The sequence below is a fragment of the Scomber japonicus genome, chromosome 10 (genome assembly GCF_027409825.1).
Source record: "Scomber japonicus isolate fScoJap1 chromosome 10, fScoJap1.pri, whole genome shotgun sequence".
Lineage (NCBI taxonomy): Eukaryota > Metazoa > Chordata > Actinopteri > Scombriformes > Scombridae > Scomber > Scomber japonicus.
This window is the reverse complement of record NC_070587.1, coordinates 23,355,211-23,378,865: the sequence shown is the minus strand read 5'-3', so window position 1 is coordinate 23,378,865 and position 23,655 is coordinate 23,355,211. Positions and strand designations below refer to the sequence as shown.

The 23,655-nt window shown below is 41.4% G+C and overlaps 1 protein-coding gene across 1 annotated transcript in view; it reads right to left on the bottom strand.

The window, feature by feature from the left end:
- Positions 1-23,655, bottom strand: part of cep192 (centrosomal protein 192) — a 32,561-nt gene extending 8,906 nt beyond the window's left edge. The window contains exons 1-42 of the mRNA XM_053326323.1: positions 23,600-23,655; positions 22,685-22,929; positions 22,196-22,306; positions 21,649-21,806; positions 21,201-21,253; positions 20,783-20,918; positions 20,507-20,622; positions 20,237-20,332; positions 19,942-20,094; positions 19,583-19,733; positions 18,817-19,034; positions 16,696-16,818; positions 16,066-16,212; positions 15,677-15,953; positions 15,445-15,591; positions 15,272-15,336; positions 14,877-15,101; positions 14,496-14,637; positions 14,310-14,392; positions 13,937-14,212; positions 11,939-12,836; positions 11,687-11,810; positions 11,417-11,573; positions 10,436-11,111; positions 10,137-10,328; positions 9,841-9,989; positions 9,451-9,681; positions 9,122-9,247; positions 8,783-8,923; positions 8,284-8,347; positions 7,940-8,079; positions 6,397-6,489; positions 5,867-5,985; positions 5,465-5,662; positions 4,063-4,153; positions 3,580-3,759; positions 3,199-3,459; positions 2,929-3,050; positions 1,039-1,148; positions 542-689; positions 267-360; positions 36-114 (exon numbers count right to left, since the gene is read on the bottom strand). Coding sequence (XP_053182298.1) covers positions 36-114; positions 267-360; positions 542-689; positions 1,039-1,148; positions 2,929-3,050; positions 3,199-3,459; positions 3,580-3,759; positions 4,063-4,153; positions 5,465-5,662; positions 5,867-5,985; positions 6,397-6,489; positions 7,940-8,079; positions 8,284-8,347; positions 8,783-8,923; positions 9,122-9,247; positions 9,451-9,681; positions 9,841-9,989; positions 10,137-10,328; positions 10,436-11,111; positions 11,417-11,573; positions 11,687-11,810; positions 11,939-12,836; positions 13,937-14,212; positions 14,310-14,392; positions 14,496-14,637; positions 14,877-15,101; positions 15,272-15,336; positions 15,445-15,591; positions 15,677-15,953; positions 16,066-16,212; positions 16,696-16,818; positions 18,817-19,034; positions 19,583-19,733; positions 19,942-20,094; positions 20,237-20,332; positions 20,507-20,622; positions 20,783-20,918; positions 21,201-21,253; positions 21,649-21,806; positions 22,196-22,306; positions 22,685-22,857 — 7,243 coding nt within the window. The 5' untranslated portion in view covers positions 22,858-22,929; positions 23,600-23,655. The remainder of the gene's footprint in view (positions 1-35; positions 115-266; positions 361-541; positions 690-1,038; positions 1,149-2,928; positions 3,051-3,198; positions 3,460-3,579; positions 3,760-4,062; positions 4,154-5,464; positions 5,663-5,866; positions 5,986-6,396; positions 6,490-7,939; positions 8,080-8,283; positions 8,348-8,782; positions 8,924-9,121; positions 9,248-9,450; positions 9,682-9,840; positions 9,990-10,136; positions 10,329-10,435; positions 11,112-11,416; positions 11,574-11,686; positions 11,811-11,938; positions 12,837-13,936; positions 14,213-14,309; positions 14,393-14,495; positions 14,638-14,876; positions 15,102-15,271; positions 15,337-15,444; positions 15,592-15,676; positions 15,954-16,065; positions 16,213-16,695; positions 16,819-18,816; positions 19,035-19,582; positions 19,734-19,941; positions 20,095-20,236; positions 20,333-20,506; positions 20,623-20,782; positions 20,919-21,200; positions 21,254-21,648; positions 21,807-22,195; positions 22,307-22,684; positions 22,930-23,599) is intronic.

Below are 23,655 nucleotides of genomic sequence, written 5' to 3'. Positions count from 1 at the left end.
TCATAAAACACTTTCTGAATCAATATTCCACTCACTGATAGTAGGAGCCGCGAGCACAAGTTGTTCTGGATGGATGGTCCAGGACTCAGACTGCCTGTGTAATGGCTCAGAAGCCTGCGGGGAGGGAGGGAAAAAAAAGCCAGTCTACATTCAAAAACTATTTTCTGTCAAATGCACTGAAACTTTTCTTGATCACATCCAGTTGACACGGAACCAAAAATCATAGCCAGAAAGCATCAAAGTCTATTAAAGAGGGCTTGTGGTACCTTTAACGTGGGCTCTGCCACTCTCATTGCTGGACCCTGGGGACCCTTCACTGGCAGAACGTCCAGAGACACATTTCCATTTGCCAGGGACGCACTGGGAATTAATACAAACACATGGTTATCAAAGAGCTGCAAAATGCAAACAACACACAGACGCTTACCTCACAAAACAACGCACATAAAAATGTACAGCCAATTCATAAAGCTGCTATTTACAGTAAGCAGGGCCTAGTATATCACAGTATGTAAGTGATATTTGATGTGTATGATGTTACCTGTCTGTCTGTGAGGGCAGCAGCAGCTCGTTGTGGTTGCTCTCCTCACATTCTGTGCTCTTTGTGCTTCCCAGCAACATCACAGCCACCTTACTCATGTTTCCATAGAAGATGTGGGCTTCATTTGGCCGCTGGGGCAGGTTGTACACTACAAGAAACATAAAATCAGAGTCAAACCAAACAAAACAGAGTCAACTCTATTCCAACAAGCAACATGTACATGTTAGGATCATTTGTTTTTTCCAGTAACATTCTGTAAGTGAAAGATGTATACTTCAAACAAATGCCCTCCCAAATAAAACTTCTACATAAATATAAACTCCTACAAACAAGCCCAATGGTTACAACATTACATATAGAAACTGTTGTGAACTGACTATATGAATCACTCGAGATTCATTCATCAAGTAGCAAAACAAAGTCTAAAAACTTTCTTTATTATCTCCAGCACAGACATCCTTGGTGGTTTTTTGTCATTCATGACTGGGACATCTTACTTTCTGTCACATTTTCTTCTCCCAGGAACTTCTCATTAAAGTCGATGTTTTTCAGCAGACTGTTGTCAGACAGAGCTTTCTGCGCAGCCTCTGGTTTGTTCTGAAGCAATCTGAAAGAACAAAAAACACAAACTCACTGTAGTGGGAATTAAAAACAGCTTTCTCACAAAAACAGAAGCCTCTGGAGCTGGATCTACAAACTATTAGCACTTTTAATGACTTTAAAAACAATTTTGGTATATTTGAAACTACAGCAGCAGAATATAAATAACCTGTGGGCAGCAGCACTGGAGCTTCATGATTCTGGTCCAAATGAGAATCACGCTGCACTCAAAATTGAGATGACAACTTTCTCTCTATGGATCTTTGGGATGCCATTTTTAGTGGAAAAATGATTTATTCTGAATATTGTCATCAAGTAAACAAAACTTAGAAATAGAATTTATTTATTTAAATAGCTTTTCTTTTTTTTTCTTTTTTAAAACGGTGCACTATTCACATTTCTGCCTTGACTGCATATAGTAGCATTGGTTTATTTGAGTAACCTCATCCCCAGGTCTGAGCCTAACTCCACCCACTGCAGAATTATGAAAAGTGCTAGAAAAAAAAAAGTGGGCAAGGTACTGAGAGGGGGGAGTTGCTCTGTGACATCCCCAGGCTAGAGGAGAATGATGATGATAATAAAAAATAATAATAATAACGATGAGAGGAAGACAAAGACTACAATGACATTTAAACAAGCCAGAAGACATTTTTAAATTAACCTGTCTGTGTGTAATTTGGTTTATTTTCACATGAGGACAGTTGTGGCTTCAGCAGCTAACAGAACTCGCTCTGTCTGGGACTGTCCAGTACAGAGCTGAGCTGTGGTTCAGTAACCATTATAAACTAAGATGTTATCAGCTGATAAATGCAGGAACAGACAGGTGGAGAGCTACAGGATGAAATGTGAAGGGTATATCTGCTGTTTTCGTGGCTGCCAGCAGCGTTTACTCCCAGACAGAGTTGTTCTCCAGCAGGTCAGTGGTGCTGTCAGCTGCTGAAACTAAAACTGTCAGCATATATTTGAAAAGCAGCGCGAGTCTGGGGTACGTGGATGTTCTATCATTTATATATATATTTCATGATGTAAGAGAACTCCCAAACAGTCGACTCTACATCAGCACTGGCCTCGCCTTTTCAGGACTGATTTTAAACAGCAGATGACACATTGAGCCATTTTCAACCCATGAAATGCTGATTTTTATCATTTTGGTATCAATATAACACCAACACTGATGTTTTAAACGCAGTATAATTTAGTTTACAAAAACATGTTTAAGTGTGCAGTATCTCTTTAATGCAAGGTCTTCCCAATGCTCTGCTGGATGTTTGAGTGGTTGAGTGATGAAGATTTTCTGCTGAAGTGCTTTAGACTGTCATCACTGTCTTTGAATCAGGCTCCACATATCAGACTTTGGTGTTTTTCCTCAAAAGTGACAGTGGATAAACCCACCATCAGTGAGTTTCCATAACTGGGGACTGGTTGTGTAAATGAGGAAACTACAAAGAATGAGTGGTCTTAAAGAAGTCAACATTTTCAGCTCTGCATTGGTCTCACTGTCTGCATTTGTAAAATCATTATCCAGATCTGCACCGATTCTCATGAGGACAACAAACTCATTTTACACAGTGATAAAACTAATTTATATTGACAGTTACAGCAACACAGAGCGGTGCTGTCATGCTGGAGATTGATACAATCATTCTAATCCAGAGAGACTCACAGGATTCTTTCATCAGGAAATGTTTCACTGTATCACAGCTTTGAATCAAACTGCTGACACGGCTACTTAAACAGCATGAAAACAAAAACTGTTGAAAAAAAAAAAAAGTGTTGGAAGGTCTCACCCTCTGTACTGCTGCCTGGACACCTCATCTCCACAGAACAGCAAGACAGTAGCCAGCAGGGCGCTATCTGACTGACACAGGCTCTGCTCTCTCTGGGTGGACTTTATGAGCACAGTAATCACCTGAAAAACACACACAATTAGTGACCATATTCTAGCATACATAAGACAGGCAGTGCAAGAAAATAAACTATAATTACGGCTAAGAGAAAAGCAAGGTCAGGTTTTACTGCTAAACATGAGTTCTAGTGTCTTGTATCCTCTCTCCTACCTCTTGCGTTCTCTCCTTCAGTACAAACTGTGACGGGGCGAGGCTGATGACAGTGGGCTCCATAACTTTTCTGGTATGCACATCTGAGAAGGCAATGGCTTTGATGAAAGCTGCTCTGGAGCCGGTGTTCCTCACACACAGGCACACCTTGCTAACACGCCCCACAGCGATGTCTGGCAGTGTGGCCACATAGCCGTCCGCCTGTTTCCTCTGGTCCTCCAGGATGATGTTACTGGTGCCGCCGTAGCCTGAAAGTGGAATCTGACCAAGACAACAGCCAAATTTTACTTACAGCCCAAGCCTTTCTATAGGAGGACGGAAAGATAATAGACAAAAGATGCAGAAGGGAGAATTCAATGGAGAGAAAAAAAGCATCCTCACTGTGAATTTGACTCCTGGCTGTGAAGGACGGACTCCAGACTGTTTGATCTCCAGCTTGGCCAACATGCAGGCCACTCTGGTGGGAGCGAAGAGCAGGTGGATGGTCACGTCCTCTCTGGGACGAATGGACAGCTCCCCGTGTCGGGTCAGACGCTCCTCAGGACTGAACATACTCTGGAGCTGAGACACACAAGTATATATTCTTCACATTTGAACTGTATAGCAACTCCTTTGGTAATTAGTCACAAAGCAATCTATAATGACTAACATTTCACCGTGCCCAGGGTGAATGAGTGTAAATATTTCTATTTTATTAGATGAGAAAATGCAGATATTGCCATATTAAGGTGTTCAATATAGGTCTCTTCTCTATCTTGTGATTATCAAACTGGCTGTGCATATAAAATAAGTTTAAAAAGCACAATACACTTGAAATTAATATAAAAAAGTTTGAGAAGTTTTGAAGAAAACATTATAATGTACCTGAAAACAGTCCTGGTCTTGACCACGAATAAGCAAGCGCAGCTGCTGTGTGGCGTTGGTCGAGTTGTTCCTTAGAACCAGCTTCTGTTGGCTGAAAAACAATGACAGCTGTTGGTTATGTGATAATAGTGTGCAGGTGTTCTGTGTCAAACTTATTATCTCTGACAAACTTTGCTTAAATGATGTTTCTGAGAATGAGTCATTATCAAAATGTCTTAATTTGTGTAGGATGGCCTACTCAAACTGTCTGATCTGGTGAAACTGTTTTTTTCCTTTTGATCATTTCTACCACAAAACTTTTAATTGTATTTAAATGTCTTTTATTTCGCCATGTGTTGCTTTTATATGCTGCCTTGATGCATTTTATGTTTTATGCAAAGCACTTTGAATTGCCGTTTTGTTGAAATGTGCTATACTAATACATTTGACTTGCTCTGCCTTTAATACCACTGTTCCCCCTAAGTGCTTTCACTAGCAATGTAGCACCAATGCTAAATGATGAACAACGCTGCTGAAATTTCACATTGTACATGATAAACAATCGCAAACCACACACACACTTTCTCCTTTCTAAACTTCAGTCAGTATTTTCATGTCAGGAATACAGTTTATTTTACTGACATGTTCATTTTGTTTCCAGTGGCATATCATTGAGTTTATAAGTGACGTTGCTGTTGCTGCTCTAGGAACAATGTTTAGTTATATTAAAAACATAACTTAATTCTAATCCTGTCTCAATTAGCATTACTTCAGGACATAGTGCAAATTAATGTTTGACTGTATTATGAAAAACTACAAACTGTGTTGCTTTTTTATAAATAATGTCATGATAATGGTCCAAGTCTTTAACCCCCCCTGACTGTGCTGAGGTATTTCACATTTGACATTTTTTAAAATGACACTTATCTGAACCATCAGAGCACTTCTGATGTTACAAGCTCCTGTAAATGATCTCACACACACACACACACACACACACACACACACACACACACACACACACAGATAAATCTATCTGGAACAAATCTAAGCTAGTTTTAAGTTATTCTACTGCCACTGTGAGCAAATACAGGTCCTGGCCTTGTGGGCTCTGTGGGCACAGAACAGCACCGCTGCTGGTTAAAATCCTCGGGGAAACACTGTAATACGGCTGTCTGTCCTTTCAATCACTATAAATAAATTGTGCATTATGTTGAAATAGCTTCTGAGGAACAACACTCCCTATAGACATTGTCTGTCCCTTTTCATAAATAACATTATGCCAGCTTTAATAGAATAAGAGGAAGCACTGGGCCTTGACTTTTTTTATTGATTACTTTCAAATTAATAATTGATACCTTGAAAGTGTTTTTTTGTTTCCACATAAGACACACAGTAATGGAAAAAGTGCAAAGTTGCTTACACAGCTCGTCCCAGAGTGACTCCTCCCCAGGCTACGAACTGTTTGTTAGAGAGAATTGGTGGAACGTCATTGGCCAGACCAGAACCAAAGACAGCAGCAGGGGGAAAGGCAGCTTTCCCAGAGTCCTCTGAGGCGACCTCTCCTTTCAGGGTAACCTCATACTGAGGACCTGACGGCAGCACTAAGATGGTGAGAAGGCTGCAACACAAGCAGAACCAATTTAATCCCCAAGAATGAATTTAGATGTCCATTAAACACGTGACCAGATTTCTCTAATACCCAAACCCCATTATAGAATGGATGAACTTGTGGTTTCTCATTTACAGGACTGTAAAGAAGAAATGTGGTTGTTGCCCAGCTGGGTAACTTAAGCACATGCAATAACACCAACTGTCTTCATACCTCTCTCTGTATTTCCTGCTGCCGTGTGCTTTGAAAGACACGACGATGCCTTGCTCCTCTCCCACTCTGAGAGTTAGCTCATCAGGGGTCACAAAGAAACAGTCCTCTGCATCACTGCTCTATAAACACAGGAGGAAAACAAGAAGGAACAGATGTGATAAGGTCAAAAGAGCAAAGAGAAAATATGTTGAATGTTGGTGAGACTGCAATGAGAAAGAAATGAAGACAAAAAAAAAAAAAGGAGTACAGTGAGGCAAGAGTGGGACCAGGACAGAAAAGGAGGAGGAGGAGAACTGGTGAAGGAACGAAAAGAAAAAAAAAGGTACGAGTAAGAAAAGAGAAAAGGGGATGAAGAGAAAAGAGAAGCAGACAGGGAGAAAGTAAAAAAAATAAAAGAAGAGAGAAGGGAGAGAAAAACAGGAGCAAAATATCAATGAATCCCCACTGTATGTGCGACAGTCTGAGCTCAAAATGTCACAGAGGCTTACCCAAACCCCAGATCTAATAAGAAAAGTAAAGGTCAGAATTACCTTGAGTTTCAGCTGCACATCAATGTTTCCTGCATTCTTTAATGGCAGCGTCTGTTGACTAGATTTACCCAGCGGAGCACACAGGCTGAGAGTCTAGACAAAAGAAGCACACAAAACAGTTCACTGCCAACTTTACCAAGGCCAAGAAAGTAGTAAAAAAAAAAAATGATGATAAAAAAAAAAAAAAAAAAAAAAGGTTAAAACCATATGATTATTTGAATTTCTGCATAGATGTACTCTATATGATTTGAAATATTTTAAGAGCTTGTGCATAGAAATTCATTCAAGTCATATGTGGCAGGATTTAACACCAGACCTGACACTGCTCACTACTCTCTGGGGATCATTAAAAGCATCTCTGTATGATTCTCTCATGCTGGTTGGCTAGTACAAAATCTTTCAGACATAATGAGTTGACAACTGCCACAAACTAGTGAACTCATTAAGATCTCTTCAGGGCCTCCTCGTGAGGGAAAACTGGAATTCCTTCCGTATACGACCACCTGCTATCACATGACAGAAGTCTTGTACCCAGGTCACATGATCAAACCTCCATGATTAGCTGAGTGAGTGAACCTTGAGTTAATATTACTGTTTGGAACATCAGATAGAGTTGAATTAGAAAATGATTGTTTTGTAAAGTTAAAATGTTGGGATGCACAACTCCACAAAAACACCCATGTTTCACATTAGGTGCTTTCAGAACAGAGGAACTGTGACATAGTTCTAAGAACTGATGCAGGAACTATTCCTTCTTTTCTTTCTTTCTATTCAAAAAAAAAATTGTGTCCACACTGCAGGAAGTGGGAATGTTTGAAGTTCTTAGAGACATGGGTTGAGAGACTTTTTAGCTCCAACTTCAGGGTAGTTACTAAAATCCTTTTGCTTTAAATAAAATGGAACAAAACACATCTCCTTTCCAACTCTATTATGAACATGAAATCCATGACACACAACAAACACACAGCTCTGATCACAGCATCCACCATCTTGTTGTTTTTGAAGTTATATCTCATGCAGAAATAACATTGGTGTACCAACCACTGGCTTGCATCACTTCAGTGTATCTATTGGTGGTGTGAAGCAAACATTAAAAGCCCCTGAAGGTATGTAGTTCTCAGGGGAGCTCCCCAGTGATTAGTTCAGTCCCAGAACTGAAAGCACCCAGTGACTGGCCAGGTGTACTGTTAGTTGGTTCGTTAGCCATTTCTACATTAGACTCATTACTTTAATCAAAACATGCCCCTTTTATGGATTAGAGCATCTTATCTTCAATTGGCTAACTCTGCATATGTTTGACTGGCCTGGTTTGAAGCAGGTACCTGACAAGAACTTAACTCAACGTCCTAAATAGTGTAAACATTCACTGCCTTTCATCAGTGCAATGATTAAGTCAACATTAATAATAAGTTAATGAGAATATTATAGTTTCAGCCAACCTCTGAACAATTACATCCATCATTTTTCTGTACTATTGTTGTAGGTTTTACAGGTGAAGCTTCACTGTATCAGTCTGAAAACAGCCATATGGCAGCTTGACTACCTGCAGGTCTTTTGGAGCGTGGACTCTTGCGGTTCCAGACCTGGCTCTGACAGGAATACTCCTGATCACATGACTCGCACCAGGAGAGTCCACTTCAATGTCCACCCGAGCGCAGTACTCATCAGCTGGACCGAGCTCTCCTGACAAGCACAAACACAAGGAGTTAGCAGGGTTAGCAGAACATGACTGGGTTTGACTCCACCTGTAAAAATCTAATGCTTTTGAAATAATTTTAAATTAAGTGACATTTAAAAATTAACCATTGTTATTAATATAAATGTAGTAAACAGTTAAAATCCATTAAGTTCAGTTTAAATACAGTATATTCAACTAAGGCTGATTACCTGAAGAGGTTGTGTACTTCTGAGGAGCCTTGAAGTGAACCCAGACCATGAAGCTCTCTGGATTCTGGACAAAAAAAAGGGAACATTTTGTGAAAGGAGTGAATTGGATCCGACAAACTGCTTTATCCATAACACCTTAATATCCCTTCTTTCAGGCGCGCAGGTGGTTTAGTGGTTAGAGCGCATGCCATATACCAAGTTGATCCCGGTTTGAATCCCGATCGGAGGTCCTGTGCTGCATGTCACACCCCCCTCTCTCTCCCATCTTTCCTGTCGGTCTACTGATAAATAAAGGCGTCTATGCCAACAAAATCTTTTTCTTTTTTTTTTAAATCCCTTCTTTCAGGTTTTAATAAAAAAACACTGATTCATTTTAGGAAATTATTTTAATTATTACTTAGGCTTTACAGAAAACAGGAGATGAAAACACACAGCATGAAACAATGGAGTTAGGTGAGTGAGATGCTGACTGAGGTGGTAAGATATTGGCAACTCTTACCTCTCCGTAGCTGGCATGCATCACGTGATTCATCACAGAGGGAGAGGACACTGGGGTAATGTGACCAGCCTGCTGTGTCGCCTCAGATGTCATGGTAACAGGGTGCTTGGAAAAGGTGAAGCATCGCCATGCTGTAGCATTCTGGAGGAGAGATGATAACATGTAGAATGTGAACCACTAAAGATCAAACAAGTTCAATTTCCCCAAATAAAAAAAGATTTCACCCAGTTCGAGAAGTCTTTACCTCTTTATATCATACGAACACTTAATCCCTGCCACTGGATGTCACTGTATCCCTGTGGTGTGTGTGTGTGTGTGTGTGTGTGTGTTTTGACTTACTGCACTGATGACCAGTCGAATGGGTACTGTAGCATGAGTCCTGTTGAGTATTTTGAGAGGGAGGGATCTGGCACTGCCCATGGACAGATCCCCAAAATCCAGACAGCCAGATTTGCTGACTTCCACCTGAGAATCAAAATGAGTGTCTCAGGTACTATAATGCAACATCTTTCATTTGTATTCACAGCTTACTGTTTACATATTACCTTTAGTAAAGGTGAGGACTAGTAAAGCAACTCTTGAGATACATCTAAAAATTCTCTTTCTTCACAAACACTGCCTGAATTTGTTATTTCAGATTATTTTTTTTAGATTTCTCAGGCGCTCACCTCTAATGCAGGATTCTCTGCTATAGCAAACAGCACCACCCTTTTGGAAAAGATAGTGGCCCTGGCAGCCACCTCTGTCTCAGCGGATGCAGGCCAGGAGCAAACACTGAGAACACACTGGTACACACCAGCCTGAGGAGGAATGAACAACACCTTCTGGTCCTCTGTACTCTTAGGCCCAATGATCGTCTTGTTCTTCACTATCAGCCACTGGTACGGCAAGGTATCAACCTGTAGGGTATGGAAGATGGAAGCAAAAGTGAAGGTAAAAAATAAATGAGTAATTAGTTGGCCAGTTTAGCCTGATATGAAATGAATTCTCATGTTTGTTGAATTGGTTGTGTGACATTTTTATGGGCAGCTATGAGCAGTCGGTGGTAAACTTCTCACCTTCTCTCCGTTAATGGCCAAGCTTGTGACTGTGATCGACACTTGCTGCCATCTTTCGGAGGGGTTGAAGAGGCTGAGGGACGTCTGTGAAGCGATGCCTACGCAGCAAGCGTGAGGGAAGCGCAGCTCCTCTGGCACCACCACTTGACCTGAGGAGGACATGAATGAAATGAGGTAAACTAATACAAGAAAATGCAGAAGAAGAGATAACGTAGGTAAAGACTCAATGACTTTAGTATTATAAATAATAAATAAAAATATATAAACTGCATGTTGAACACCATGAGCATTGCTACCTCTCAGTTCCTCAAGCCCACCAGTCATCAGTGGCTCTGCACCGTACTGATTGTAGGATTTCCCCATCATTCCCATGTCCTGCTGGTTCTGATTGGCTCTAGGATGGTGATGGGACCCTGCAGCACCAGGAATCCCCAGTGGGGCTGATGTGGGTTGGACGTGTCTCACTGTTAGATCACTGTTGGGCATGCCTGCGGAAAGAAATAGTAGGTTTAAACATCACACAGCCAAATGGTAGTGCAGAGTCATTACTACCGTTTTAGCTCAGCAAAAACCAACATGCCTGAAGAGGACACACCATAGAGACCATTTGCAGTTGATCCCACATGATAGGCACCAGGGTGTAATTGAGATTCAGGTCCTAAGTACTGCTGAGCCAGCTGAGAGTTGAAGAGAGAGCGTCCAACAAGGAGGGACTGCATATCTCCTTGGTGGGGAAGGTCAATCAAGCCAGGACACTGAGGTTTAAAGCTGGGGATGGGCACGTAGTGAAGTCCCTCTGATGAGTAAGATGGAGGCATGCCAACTCCACCAGCATACACAGACGATGACACAGAGCTAGCAGGCCCCCACTGCTGGGAGCTGTGAGGAGCTGTGGCGGTGCTACTTTGCTGGATGTTCAGATTGCTGCAATAACCTGAGTCCACTTTAGTGAGCTGCCTTACATTGGACTCAGAGGGGTGAATGTAGTTCCTGCAGCCTGCTGAGAGATCAGCTGTTCTGTTCCCAGGACAGTGGTAGTTACATTCACTCTGGCTGCGGGTGCAGCTCAGAGCAGAACCACTGCGGGAGTGCTCAGGGCTTTTACACTGCTGTGGAGGTAGCGGGTCCAGACTTTTAGAGTGCTGCGGTTGCACTTGGTTGAGGCTTTTGGGCAAGCCGAGAATGTCCAGGTTAGACTCTGCATCTGGTTCTGCAGGTGGGGTTGGACTGAATCTGATGATAGTGGTGCTCAGTGCCATGGTGCAATTATTCTGTAGAGGAAAAATAACAAGTGGTCAATACCGAATTCACTATAATAGTGACACAAAAGAAAAATAAGAAAAACAAAACTATTGTCTGCAACATTTCATTTGAAATCCCCTTTTTTAGCATTTTTAAGCAGTATATAATAAGTATAACATCTAATAACCTGATTATAAAACTATAAAGTACCTGTAAGCAGATACGGACATTCTGAGTGTTTATTAATGTGCAGTATTTAACAAAATGATAACTTTTTATATGAAGAATTATAACAACTGTGTTTATACTGCAGCCTACTGATTTTGTGTGGTACCTTTGGCCTTTCTGGTGTAGGTACAACAGTGTTGTCATTCATTGAGATGTATGTGAGCCTGCTGAGACTCGGGCTTTCGCAAATAGACTGAGGAGAGAGGTCAAGACTTGGACGTTTGTCTGGCAGACCACTACTGGACGATGAAGGCGACACCATGCTGTGAAGACAAGACAACAGTGGAACAACGTCATGAATGCAAATGTCTGATCTCTACATCAGATAAATAATGGCTAGTTCTTCCAGACAACAGAGCAATATGTGATACAATACCTATCAGTACTGGGAAGGGAGGCCTGACATGGAGACGAGTGAGTAAGAGGAGAGGTGGACGGTCTGAAGTTACACTGTGTTTGTGTCTCCTCAGCACAGGGCTCAGGAAAACCTTTGGGCACTTCTGAGAAACAAAAATAACGTTAAAACATTCAGGTTCATGAAGTCACTATTCTCTCAGGGGCTTCCTCTACTGATTATGTACAGGAAAGTGAAAGTGTACACTGATCACATTTTCTGGCTTTTACTCACCTGATGCAATGTCTACTGGAGGCTGGCTGTTTTGGCAAGAAAAGCCCACATGTTTCTCCACAGGTCTATGTGACAGAGGAGCAGCCGTGACACTCCTGGGAGGGGCTTTCCTCTCTGGAGAGTTACTTTGTCTGTCATACTGCTGCTGGCCTGTGCTCCTCGCCCTCTGTGTCGGCTGAGAGGAACCTTTAAAACAAGGCAGGCCTGACTGCCCTTTCCTCCGCTCCGGGGAGGTTCTTGGCACGCCAGGTGAAGCAGCAGGGCTTTTATCACTCTTTTGTGAAGCTTCTAAGGAAAATCTAATGTTGTTGGATGCTTGTGGGTTCAGTTCTCCTGGCTTGATTCCATTTTCTGTGGGGGTCCTGCCTGAGGAAACACAAAACTTGGTAGCAGAGGACGCAGCTTTATCATATGCTGCCATTTTGTCTGCGGGGGGCTTGAGTGTGGAAGATTGCCCTGAGCCCACAGACCTTCTGGCGGAACTGGATGATGTACGAGGGCGAGGAATAGAGCTTCTTTTTGAATCACTATTATTATGGGGTGGTAGTGCATTTGAAAGGGATGCTGCAGATGAGTTTGTGTTTAATGTAGTGTCTCCTTTTGTGACTGTCTCCTCTGTTTTGGTACTTGCAGGGTTTTGTTGAGTATTGCTTTCCCCTTGCTGTACTGAGCTGCTCTGTTCCTCCAGATATCCTGCCTGAAGGTTCCTCTGAGATCTCCTGAGGTTATCAGCCCATCCGGTCAGGTCGAAGGTAGTGTGTGCCACCGAAGCGTCACTGCTGCCAGACACGTCAGCCTGATTCAAATACTTCTCAATGTTAAAGGCGCTCAGCTCTCCAACACAGGTGCTCCTCTGCAGAGTGTCCAGCATAGCGCTCTGGTCTGCCTCAGGAAGGATCTAAGTAGAGGGGAGATCACTGGCCTTTAATTTGTAAAGATGAACACTTCAACAGGAAGTTCAAAGGTCATGCTTCCAAATAAACAAGCTATTATTTTAATGACGTTTTGAGCCCTGCCTGATTCCAGTACAGATCAATGAATGAATTCCAGATCCTGATCTTAATTTAAGTATTTTATATAATTCACCACAAAGTTTTTTCTAAAGTCCTAACATTGAAGGACTGAAACAATCAATTAATCAACTGAAAGAAAAGTAGTCTGCATTTTGATAATCAATTGTCTTATTGAATTGCCAAACATTCACTGGATCTATTTTCTCCAGTTTGAGGATTGACAATGAGTATTTTGGGGTTTTGCTGTTGGTTTGACAAAGGAAAAAAAAAAAAGAAAAAAAAAGTAAGGCATCATGTTGAGCTCTGGGGAACTGGCATTTTATAGACCATACAACTGTTATGTGCTACTTTCCCCACTGCGCATGTGCGAATGATTTTTGTATGTTCTGAGTGAGGAAGGGCCGAGTCAGTCTTTGTTGTAGTCATGCAAGAGTTTGAGTAAAGTCATGAAAACGCACAGTTGTCGTCCAAGTTATTGAGCTAACAACAACTAAACGATTCATCAAGAAAACAATCTGCAGATTAATTAATAATGAAAATTGTTATTTTGTTGGGTTTTACTTTCAATATATTCATATTGCTCTTTTTGTTCAACCAAAAGTCCAAACCCAAAGAAATTCCTTTTGAAATGACTCAAAAATGAAAAAGCAGAAAGTAAATCACTTTTAATAAGCTGATACCAGCAAAAAAAAAGTTTTTTGAAAAGTGAATGAATCAGTTATTGACTAATTAACAAACTATTTTCGTTTCATTTAATTTTTTTTCAATTTTGTGATAGATATTTTTATGAAAGCTGGAGAAGGATGAATCTATGGCATAACATGCAATACTGGGTTTTGAGCACTAGCCCTGGATCCTAACTTTGTTTTAATCCATTTATATGAAACCTCCAAACATCAAAACATGAATGAGTCATAATTTTGCATTTGTTTGACGATACCCACATTATATATTAAGGTTGTCTGAATAACATTCATAGCCTTACATGTTCAGCTGGGTGTGGTTCCTTTGTGCAGCTGACAGTCGGTCCAGCAGGCCGGTTCCTCGCCCTACTTCTCTTAGACAGCTCCATGATCATGGCAGCCAGCTGAGACGGATCAGTGCTGATGGATGCATCTGCAATGGCTGAGGCTATTGTGCTGATACTCAGCATAAGATGGCTGCTGTTGTTGTTGGGGGACACACAGCTCTGGTTACCCAAGCTTGACTCAGAGCCAGAGCCCTCACTGTGGTCAGGCAGTGCAACACGGACAGTGTGATCCTAAAAAAAGGAGTAGTGATTATATGTCTGTCATACAGCCAGGCTTCTGATTCATAGAGCTATATTCAAATATTAAATATGAAAACGACCCCTGTACCTCTTGTGCACATGGTGCAGGATCTGTATCACCTTTAGGAGACATCCTTTCACCTGGTGCCTCTAAGGTTTTGTCCAGGTCCTCTGCAAGAAGATGATAAGAATCAAGAATTACATAGAAAATCATCTGGAGATAAACAAAACAAAAAGGAGAGATCCCTTTGCCCCAACAATACTGTGAACACACCTTGGTTGAGTGTTTTGTCAGCTTCACTGAGCTCTGTGGTGTCATTGTGAGGAGAATTGTCTCTGGGTGAGAGTCCTGAGGGGTGAATCAGCGGGAACGGGTCCCTCTTCCCTGGAGAGGTAATGATGTAGCCAAAGGATGGCTGAAGGAACAAAGAACATGCTTTTAATAGATGTTACAGTTCCCTCTTAGGTTTTTAAAAACTAAGTAAAGAGGCACAGATGAATGCAATCTCAACTTTATTCCATAACAAGTCCCACCTATGGCTATATGTGTGTGAGTGAACTCTTTAGCAGACTCAACATGAAGTCTCCAAAAGAGAGCAAGAGAGAGAAAGAATTTTAAATTTCAATACCAAGCCAAAAGAGCACTTGTACTGACCCGTTTAACCCCATCTATATCATCACTGCTGCCCAGACAGCCCAGGGCTTCAGAGCGCTGCTCAAAAAACTGCCCTAAAGAGAGTCGCAGGTAGCTTTGGTCCCCCTGCTTAAACTCTGAGGACACCTGGGAAGCCCTCATTAGGATGTGGCTGTTGGCAGGGACCTTCCAAGAGGAATCACTCTGAAAGGTGGTGTTGGTGCTGGGTGGTTCAATCTGCTCCTCCTGCAAGAACAAGAGCCTGTGCTTTAAACTGAAATTCATAGCTGAGTGTGTTAGTGAGTTCGCTTATGGCAGTAACACAATACAATTAAATCATTAGTTCATTCTTTAAGTCACGCATGTTCACTGGACTATGACAAACAATATAGTCTGGATAACTGAAAACTATATACCTGCATGAATTGATGCTCCTTTTCAAATTCCTCTTGATCCTTCACTATCTTTACCAAAGCATCACCTGCAAAATGAGGTAAAAGTATCTGTCCATTAACAGTATTTAGTAAAAACAAGTTTCACAAGTACAGTTTCATAGTATTAGAAGAAGAGTTGTGTAGTCAGTACATACCGGCAGGAACAAAGTCCTCAGTCTGAAACTGGACAACATTCTCTGTTGTCTTCCCATCAACCTCTTTCTCAAAAGAGGAAAAATATGCCAAGTCTGTCACCCACTGCCCTTCTTCATTCTGGTACACCACACCGTCAGTGGCATTAGCTGGAGAAAAGCAGTGCTGTTCAGCTAGACATGACACCAATATGTATCAAGACTGAGTATTTATTATCAACTCTAAATGTCAAACCTTTTTGAAACTCCAGCTCCACGTTGTCTGGACAGTGGTTCCACCCATCATCTGAATCCTCTTGCTCGTGGAAGCTCTGGGAGAAATATTTGGGTTCCAGGGAGGTGGAGAGGAGATTGTGGTCATCCTCACTGGTGCTGTCAGAGGCTTCAGGAGGAGTAGTATCACCACAGGGTCCTCCTCTTAAGCCCAAGGAAGGCCTGGCACCATCAGGCACATCTACACCACCATCATCATCATCATCATAATCCTGGTCACTGCTTTCTGGGAGCAGCACCTGGCACATAAACAAAGTTGAGATTTAAGTACAAATGTCTAACATAATGTAGATGATTATAACAGATACTTGGGTCACTGCAAATCACATATTCCGCTGTAGCACATTGTACCTGAGAGAGGTGGAAGCTCGATTGGGTGCCTTGAAGGTGGGAGACAGTTAGGTCTTGTGGTCTCCTGGGTCCAGCTCCACCTCTCAGGTAGACAGAGTCCAGCAGTCTGTCAACAGCGGGCCCAGACTCTGTGCTCTCCATGGCATCCTGCCATTCAAATAGCATATTTTAGCATTTGCTGCTTTTAATTTATCACAATACATTTCCAGTGTGGAGTGGCACACATCTCACTGTTTCTAGGTCAGCTGCAGTTACTCAGGCTACTCAACTGACATGTGACATGCTGACCCACAACAAGGTTTAAAATAGATATGTTGAAGTATGGACACAATAACATGGACATAGGAAAAGGAGTGGTAAAGCTTTTCAGCTAAGATTTATATTTTATGTTTATGTGTTTCATGAGTGTGATTTTCTACCCAAATCTACATTGTTGAGTATTCAGATTTTGCAAGAATGAGTGTTTCATACTAAACTTAACTGCTCCTCTGCAAATTAAATTCTACTGTGAAAGACAAAGCAATGCCCTTAACAGTGTTACATGCAGCACATGTACCCCATGTACAGCCTGGTTAAAATGCCTATCAGTGGGTGAGTACAACACTTGTCAGTATCTGCATCTGTGCTCACCAATGCCTCCTGCCGGTCCAGGACCATGCTCCAGTTGACTGGAGAAAGCCTCTGAGTTCCCCCAGAGGCCCCCATAGAGAAGCTGGCCTCCCCTGTTCCAACAGGACCCACACGGTCACCCATCTGCAAAACAACACAGACACTCATGAAGCTGCTCTATACTATCAATGATTAGCACACAGAGATCATTATCTTGTACTGAGAGAAAGGGAGATTGTAAATTTTAAAGCGGTGCATGATAGTAAAGAATAATGTAAATCAAGCCCCTTAAATGAATACGAATTAACGATGATCGCAAAAACAAAAGTGTTAAAAAAAAAAAGATGACACTACATTCATACAGAGTTCTGGCAAGATTCACACTCTGAGATGCTAAGAAAGAGTGTATGTGTATAAAGTTTTAGGCACTTTAGATGTTTATCTATGATGTAATACCATCAGGGGTGCGTCTGCTTATCCCAAATGTATTCTGCAACATGACAATGAGCCTAAACATCAAGCCAAAGTAATAAAGAACTATTTTCATCAACAAGAACAACAGAGAGTCCTGCAGCAGATGGTTTGGCCCCCACAGAGCCCTGATCTCAACATCATGCCGTCAGTGTGGGATTACATGAAGAGACAGAAACAGCTGATTGAGTCTAAATCCACACAAGAACAACTGTGGAAGCTTCTCCAAGATACAGGAACAATGAAGTGCAGAAAGACAAAGCTGCTCACAACTAATACTGCTCTCATTTAGATTTCTGCTGTTCACTTCAAATTAACTTATCTGACAAATAAAAACTATTTATAGCATTATTTTTGAAAGCATGCTAACTTTTGCACAGTGATGTATATTACAGTGAAATGTTGCCAGTAACATAAAACACTTTGTGAAAAGAAGAGAACAAGTTTGTGTAAAATGTAAACAATAGCAAAAATAAACATTAGGGATTTGATATTTTGAAGCACAGGTGTATCTAATGATCTTAATGAGTTTAACAGCCCCAAGCACCCACACTGATGATTTCAGTTATGGCTAATTAGACATCTGTTCAGGCTGAAGTTTGAAGTCTCTATGCTGGATTTACATGAGGTCACTGGGTTCAGGGTATCATCAGTTTAGTTAGTCTTTCTTTTCATAAACAGTCCAACATCATAAATGTGCTTCAGGGGGCATTACAATCTGTACAGCAATACAATAATGATAAAAGTGTCATTTGTCCCACCCATAAGCTGGATTTATGCTTGAGGTTTTAATGACAGACGTGAATTAGGTATCTACAGTGTAGCTTTTAATTTATAGTAAATTGTTGGATTTTACCTTTTGATGGCTCCAGCATGTATTGTATGCAGTTCAGTGGTGTTCACAGAACTCTCTAAAACTGCCCCACTTGTTGTATACTGAATATGAGACTATTTTGTGCAGCTGTCTAGCTGAGTGCTGACCGTGGTGAGCAGAAGGTTTGCAGAGAAGAGAGGCTGCAACTAACAATTACTTTCATTATGGAATCAGATTTTTTTTTTTTTCTTGAAACAAACTCAAAACAATCAATTATCAAAACAGTTGGCTATTATTTTAAGAGTTGGCAACTAATCAATTAATCAACTAATCGTTGCAGTTGTACTTGGCTCAATGTGCGTTTCTGAGGAGGAGCAGATTGTCTTCTCTATCTACAATCAGAAGCTTGAAGAGGAAAACACAAGCAGACATGTGACAAAACTGACTGATCACAGTTCTTACAGTCTGTGTGGCGCCTCTGTAGCCCCCCAGAATGGCTATAGCATAATTCAATAAAGCAGAACTAACCTACCTCCACATGTGCAACAAAGCTAACAGGAGAGTCAGTTGCCAACATAGTCATCACAAGAGGATTTCACGCACAATAAACACAATGATCTGAGTGAGCATATAAGCAGCATAATATGGATGGATGAGTTTACCATGAATGCCCAGGGCCTTTAAAGGACTGGTGAAACACAGACTGTATATAAATAAAAGAGGTTTTTGTTTTTTTAAAAAGGGAAACACTAATGTAAGTAGTAAGGCAAATATTTCTTGTTCAAAGAATTAACCACAATTTAGAAATAAAGATTTGGTGCTAAATTGCTGACTAAAGACTCAGAACTCATTCTTACCTCAGTATGTCTGGAAAGGCTGATCCTTCCATGTCCTGTCAGATTGTTCTGATCGCCGTCCTCATCCCCACCAACAGCACTGCTACCCACAATCCCCAGCCCACGCAGGGCATCGTAGGTGGTCTGGATGTTAGCCGTTGGCAGAGGGATGGTTGAAACTCCCCCATCGTTTCCGCTTTCCTCACTCCCACTGCTCCCATCCCCTCCTCCTCCATCCCCTGGTGTTATGAAATCACACACACACACACACACACACACACACACACACACACACACACACACACACACACACACACACACACACACACACACACACACACACACACACACACACACACACACACACACACTTTCAGTCCCCTCAAGGCTTGAGGAGTTGTGCAACTGGATCACTGGATTTTGAATTGGTTGGCACACACATTTGTCTGGGGAAAGTAACTCAGTGACCAGCAGCAACAATAAAAAGGGAGAATGTCTTGTGTATAAATACATGTCACTGCAATAACTGCAATTTTGGGAGCATATATTCACAAAACAAAACAATAAAGTTTTAAAAAAAGACTAGAAAAGCAACTGACTTTACATTATTGACACCAAACATTACTGGAACTGATAAACTATGTAAAAATGTATAATTGTCGACAGATTTATAAAACCAAACATTTTAGATAAATCCAAACAAAGGATTTTATTTTTAAATATAAAAATCCATGTTTTACTCAAATCAAATGAATGAATCAGGAGGATTTTAAGCTGCATATTAAACCTGTGACAGGAGGGTTGATGACTTGTCCCTCAGCAGATCGTCTGTGTTCGATCCCGGACAGAGATGGACCTCCCCGGCCGCTGAATGACTCATCATCAGAACTGCCTCCCTCTAATCCCGGCCTGAAACTGGGACGATTACTCTCTCCAACCTAGAACAACATGTAATACACACATAGACACAAAAACAAAAATATGTTTTACAGGACATTTTAATGAATATGTTGAATTCATAAAAGAAAGACATGTATGTAAAGGATGTATTTATAGCATCTAGAAGTTAGACATGGAGCCCAACCAACGCAGGACTTTTGAGGCTTTATAAAATCTATTACTAATATGCTGTGTACTATTCCTGACCAGCTGTCTGGAGGTGCTCGGCAGCATCCGTGTTCTGGTGGTATTGCTGTTCCTTCTGGCAGACTCCAGCTCATCCTCAGTGTCCTCATCACTGGCGGGACAGGAGTCCATACCTGTAGCAGCCAGACGTACATCAGGCATCCGGAAGTCCTCCTGACGTAACAGCACACAAGACAGTGTTAGACATTACAAACTCCCTCCTCTCTCATATTTATGAAACTCAACTGTAAGAGTTCATTTTTACACTTCCAACCATCACATGGGCACAAAACAGGTAGCGGGCGTATTTACACACCTGGTCATAGTTATCAAGGAACTGGTGTCTGTACTGTTCAGGCTCTGTAGAACTGGGGTTTGATAGGTCATCAGATGCAGATGCACCAGCCAGTCCCTATAAAAGATGCAATATAGTTAACAAGGACACTGAGACAACAAGACTGAGTGAAGATATAATGATAGTGTTTCTTAAATTCAAATTGTTTGCTTTTGCAGCAAAAGAGGAAGAGGACAAGCCATTAAAAGCACTCATCTACTCATTTTATGGCAAAAGGAAGAAAAGTCTTACTGTTGCAGGGATCTCCTGGCCCTCCACTCTGCCCCTCTGCATGGCAGGAGGAACCAGTTTATTGAAGTAAATCTCCAGCTCATCATCAGGAAGGTTGTTCAAATCAATGTCATCATCTGGTGATCAGACACATTCATGTTTAAACCAAGCATCATTACCAGCACCTCAGCCCTCAGATTCTGTTTGATCCAAATATCAATCATGTATCCAACGTGTAACAGTGAGGACTGAGGGATGCAGGGATATAATTCAGGAGATGGGGGATGAAGCTCATACCTGTAATGTCACTGTTCATGCTGTCTACAGACATGAGCTTCTCATTTGCCAAAAAGCTGGAGTTACTGCCAGTGAAATGGTCACTGTCCACTCCCTCGCTCTGTACATAGTCTTCCTCAGCTGTAGTCGGCAGCAGCTGGGCCTGTGTGGATTACACATGAGAGGAGAATGTAAAGGAGGGGATCCAATAACAATTTTGTTGCCCATAAAAACTTTTAGAAAGAAAAATAATCATGCAGGTACTGTACAAAGACCATCAATAGAACTATACAGTATACATTTTAGGTAAATATTAGAACTCCTGTAATGCACTGATGAAACAACAATGTAAATGGTAAAGACTAATGTAAACAAATACATATGTACAATAATTAAAATACAACTGCCAACTGAAAAAGCTTCCAAAACTGGTACCTACTTTGGCATCTACACTTTCTCTATGTCCAAATGTGAGGAGCCCTGTTGACAGATCTGTAGGAGGAAAAAGGGAAAGAAACATTAGCATTATCCAAAAGGTTTTACAGTAATATCAAGATAGGAACTGTATTTGTATCCACTTCAGAAAGCATAATCATCAAGTGTTCCACACTATTAGGTGAACATCGCTGTTCAAAGAAAACCATGTGTCCCCAAAATGCCAGCCATTCATGACGTAAGAAAAACAGCCCTGTTTTCAGCTTTGTGACTCAAGAGAGTTTGTTAATGGTTGGTTTAGCTTGATAAGTAGGGTCTTTTTTTTCAACCCACAAAGGAACCATCCTTAATTTATCTGGCTAAATCAGCTAGTTTGGACATACAGGGTTTTCTGTGGACAGCGATATTCACCTAATAGTGTGGAACAAGGAGCTTTTTTTGTTTTGTTTTACCTGTTCCAAATTCTGTGGGTCGACCAAGGACTGAGCCTGCGTGTGTGGGAGGAAAACCATCCAGGGGGCCTTGGTTTCTGGATGCACAGTCATCCAGATTAATTTTCACCAGCATGTCTGATAGACGATGGGCTGCAATGAAGTCATCCGCATTGTCCCTGATGTAAATAAGAAAAAGGCCACATAATAAAAAACATGGGAAAAGGTAACAGTAAATAACTAATGTTAGATATGCCTGTCTATGAAATGAATATGTCAGTTAAAAAAACAACAACCTGGAAGCAAAATAATGAATATTCAAATGTGTTGGCTAATTATAGATACAATCAGATGGTATTTTTTTAGCTTGGAGCTTTAGGTGACAAGAGTCTGTATATCTTGTGCGTCCTCTTTAAGTCATACAGATACATTTAAGTACAGCCGTTACAAAGAACAATCAGCCATTTCATTCCAATTCCAGGAACTAGAACATGTTTCAGATTTTAGAGACAACACTGACCAACATTAAACCACTAGTACAGTAGACTGTGTGTATGAATGTACTCACAAGTCATCTTTGAAGCCGAGTGAAAACTTGGGTTGTTCTCCAAAAGATGACTGTGAGTTTCTCTGATGCAGCTCTCTGCCTTCCAGATACGAAGCCTCAACTGGATCCCCTCTGTAACACATGAGCACATGATATGGCTTTCACAAAACAACTGGTTGTTAACAGACTAGGCAACTCTGCATCATTCTCCAGAATCAAATTTAGCAGCTGAATATTGACTCATCATGAGCATCCCCCAGGCTTGTTCCTGTTACTCTTTTTATTTTTAAAAAGAAATTTAAAAGACCACGACTTCTCTTTAAGACGTGTATCCATATACAGTTCTAAATTTGGCAGGCATGTCTTAATAACACAAACACTGCGAAAGAGGAATTGGAATAGTTTCCACATTAGCTCTCACACTAGTTAAATAGCCTTTGTGATGATTCAGAGGATGGCGCATGAGAGTGTTTCTACAACAAGTCACATCTGTCCCAACCAGCTCCCCACCTGTTGTCAGACTCAGGTCTAATTTTAGCCACTGTAGAGGCAGCCACTGGCAGTCCTGGGCCTGAACCCAATGTCACATTCCCAAGTGTGGCACGGCCACTGGTGCTGTCCAGAGACTTGCAGAGGAAACTGGGGAAGGCTTCATCTTCCAACTTGTAGAAACTGTCTGCCATTTCCTTGAATTGTGCAGGGTTGACAGCCAAATGTGGCTTACAGTCAGCTCAGGTGAAGACCATCTGTAATGCCTGGGGAGTAGAAATAGAAATATGGGAACTACGCATCAGATCACTTGGAAGAATACAGTGCAACAGTGGTAACTTAGAGCATGACTTGTGTGTGTTACTCTTCAACAGAGAAACGAACACCAATTTTTTTTTTTTAAAAAGGTAACTATTTTAAAGTATGAGTAAACATATCCGTGCATGTTGTTCCGCAGGTGTAACATTTGGCTTGTCTACCAAACTAATTAAAAGCAATTAGCGGCTAACTGCCTAAACACGCCGGGTTAGCTCACTTTTAACTCAAGCTAACTTAGACGCTAAAAACAAGACAGAAAAGTGGGATTGTCAGCAAGCTCTAAATTTCAGTTCCTCCACAATTTTCAAACTTCAAGTTGGAGGAATGAGTTACAGACCGCACAGAGAAGTGGCTAACTAATTTTTAAACAAGCTTCCTCAGTTTAACCCACTTCTTTCAAGACATTTCTTCCAAGTGGAGAATCAAATCATAACGCAAACGTTAGTTGGAGCCCAACTCACTCACATTCAACAGAAGCGGGCCGACACACAACGGCTCCTCCTCGACTCGAGTTTCGGCTTTATATACTGGTGCAGAGACGTTTCAAGTTCTACACAAGCTACAAAATGAACTTTTCCTGCATCTGAAAATCACATTATTGCTTTAAACCAAACATACCAAACAAACACTGCAACACCTCGGAGCACCAAACAGCGCCCAGACGCTACAGGAAG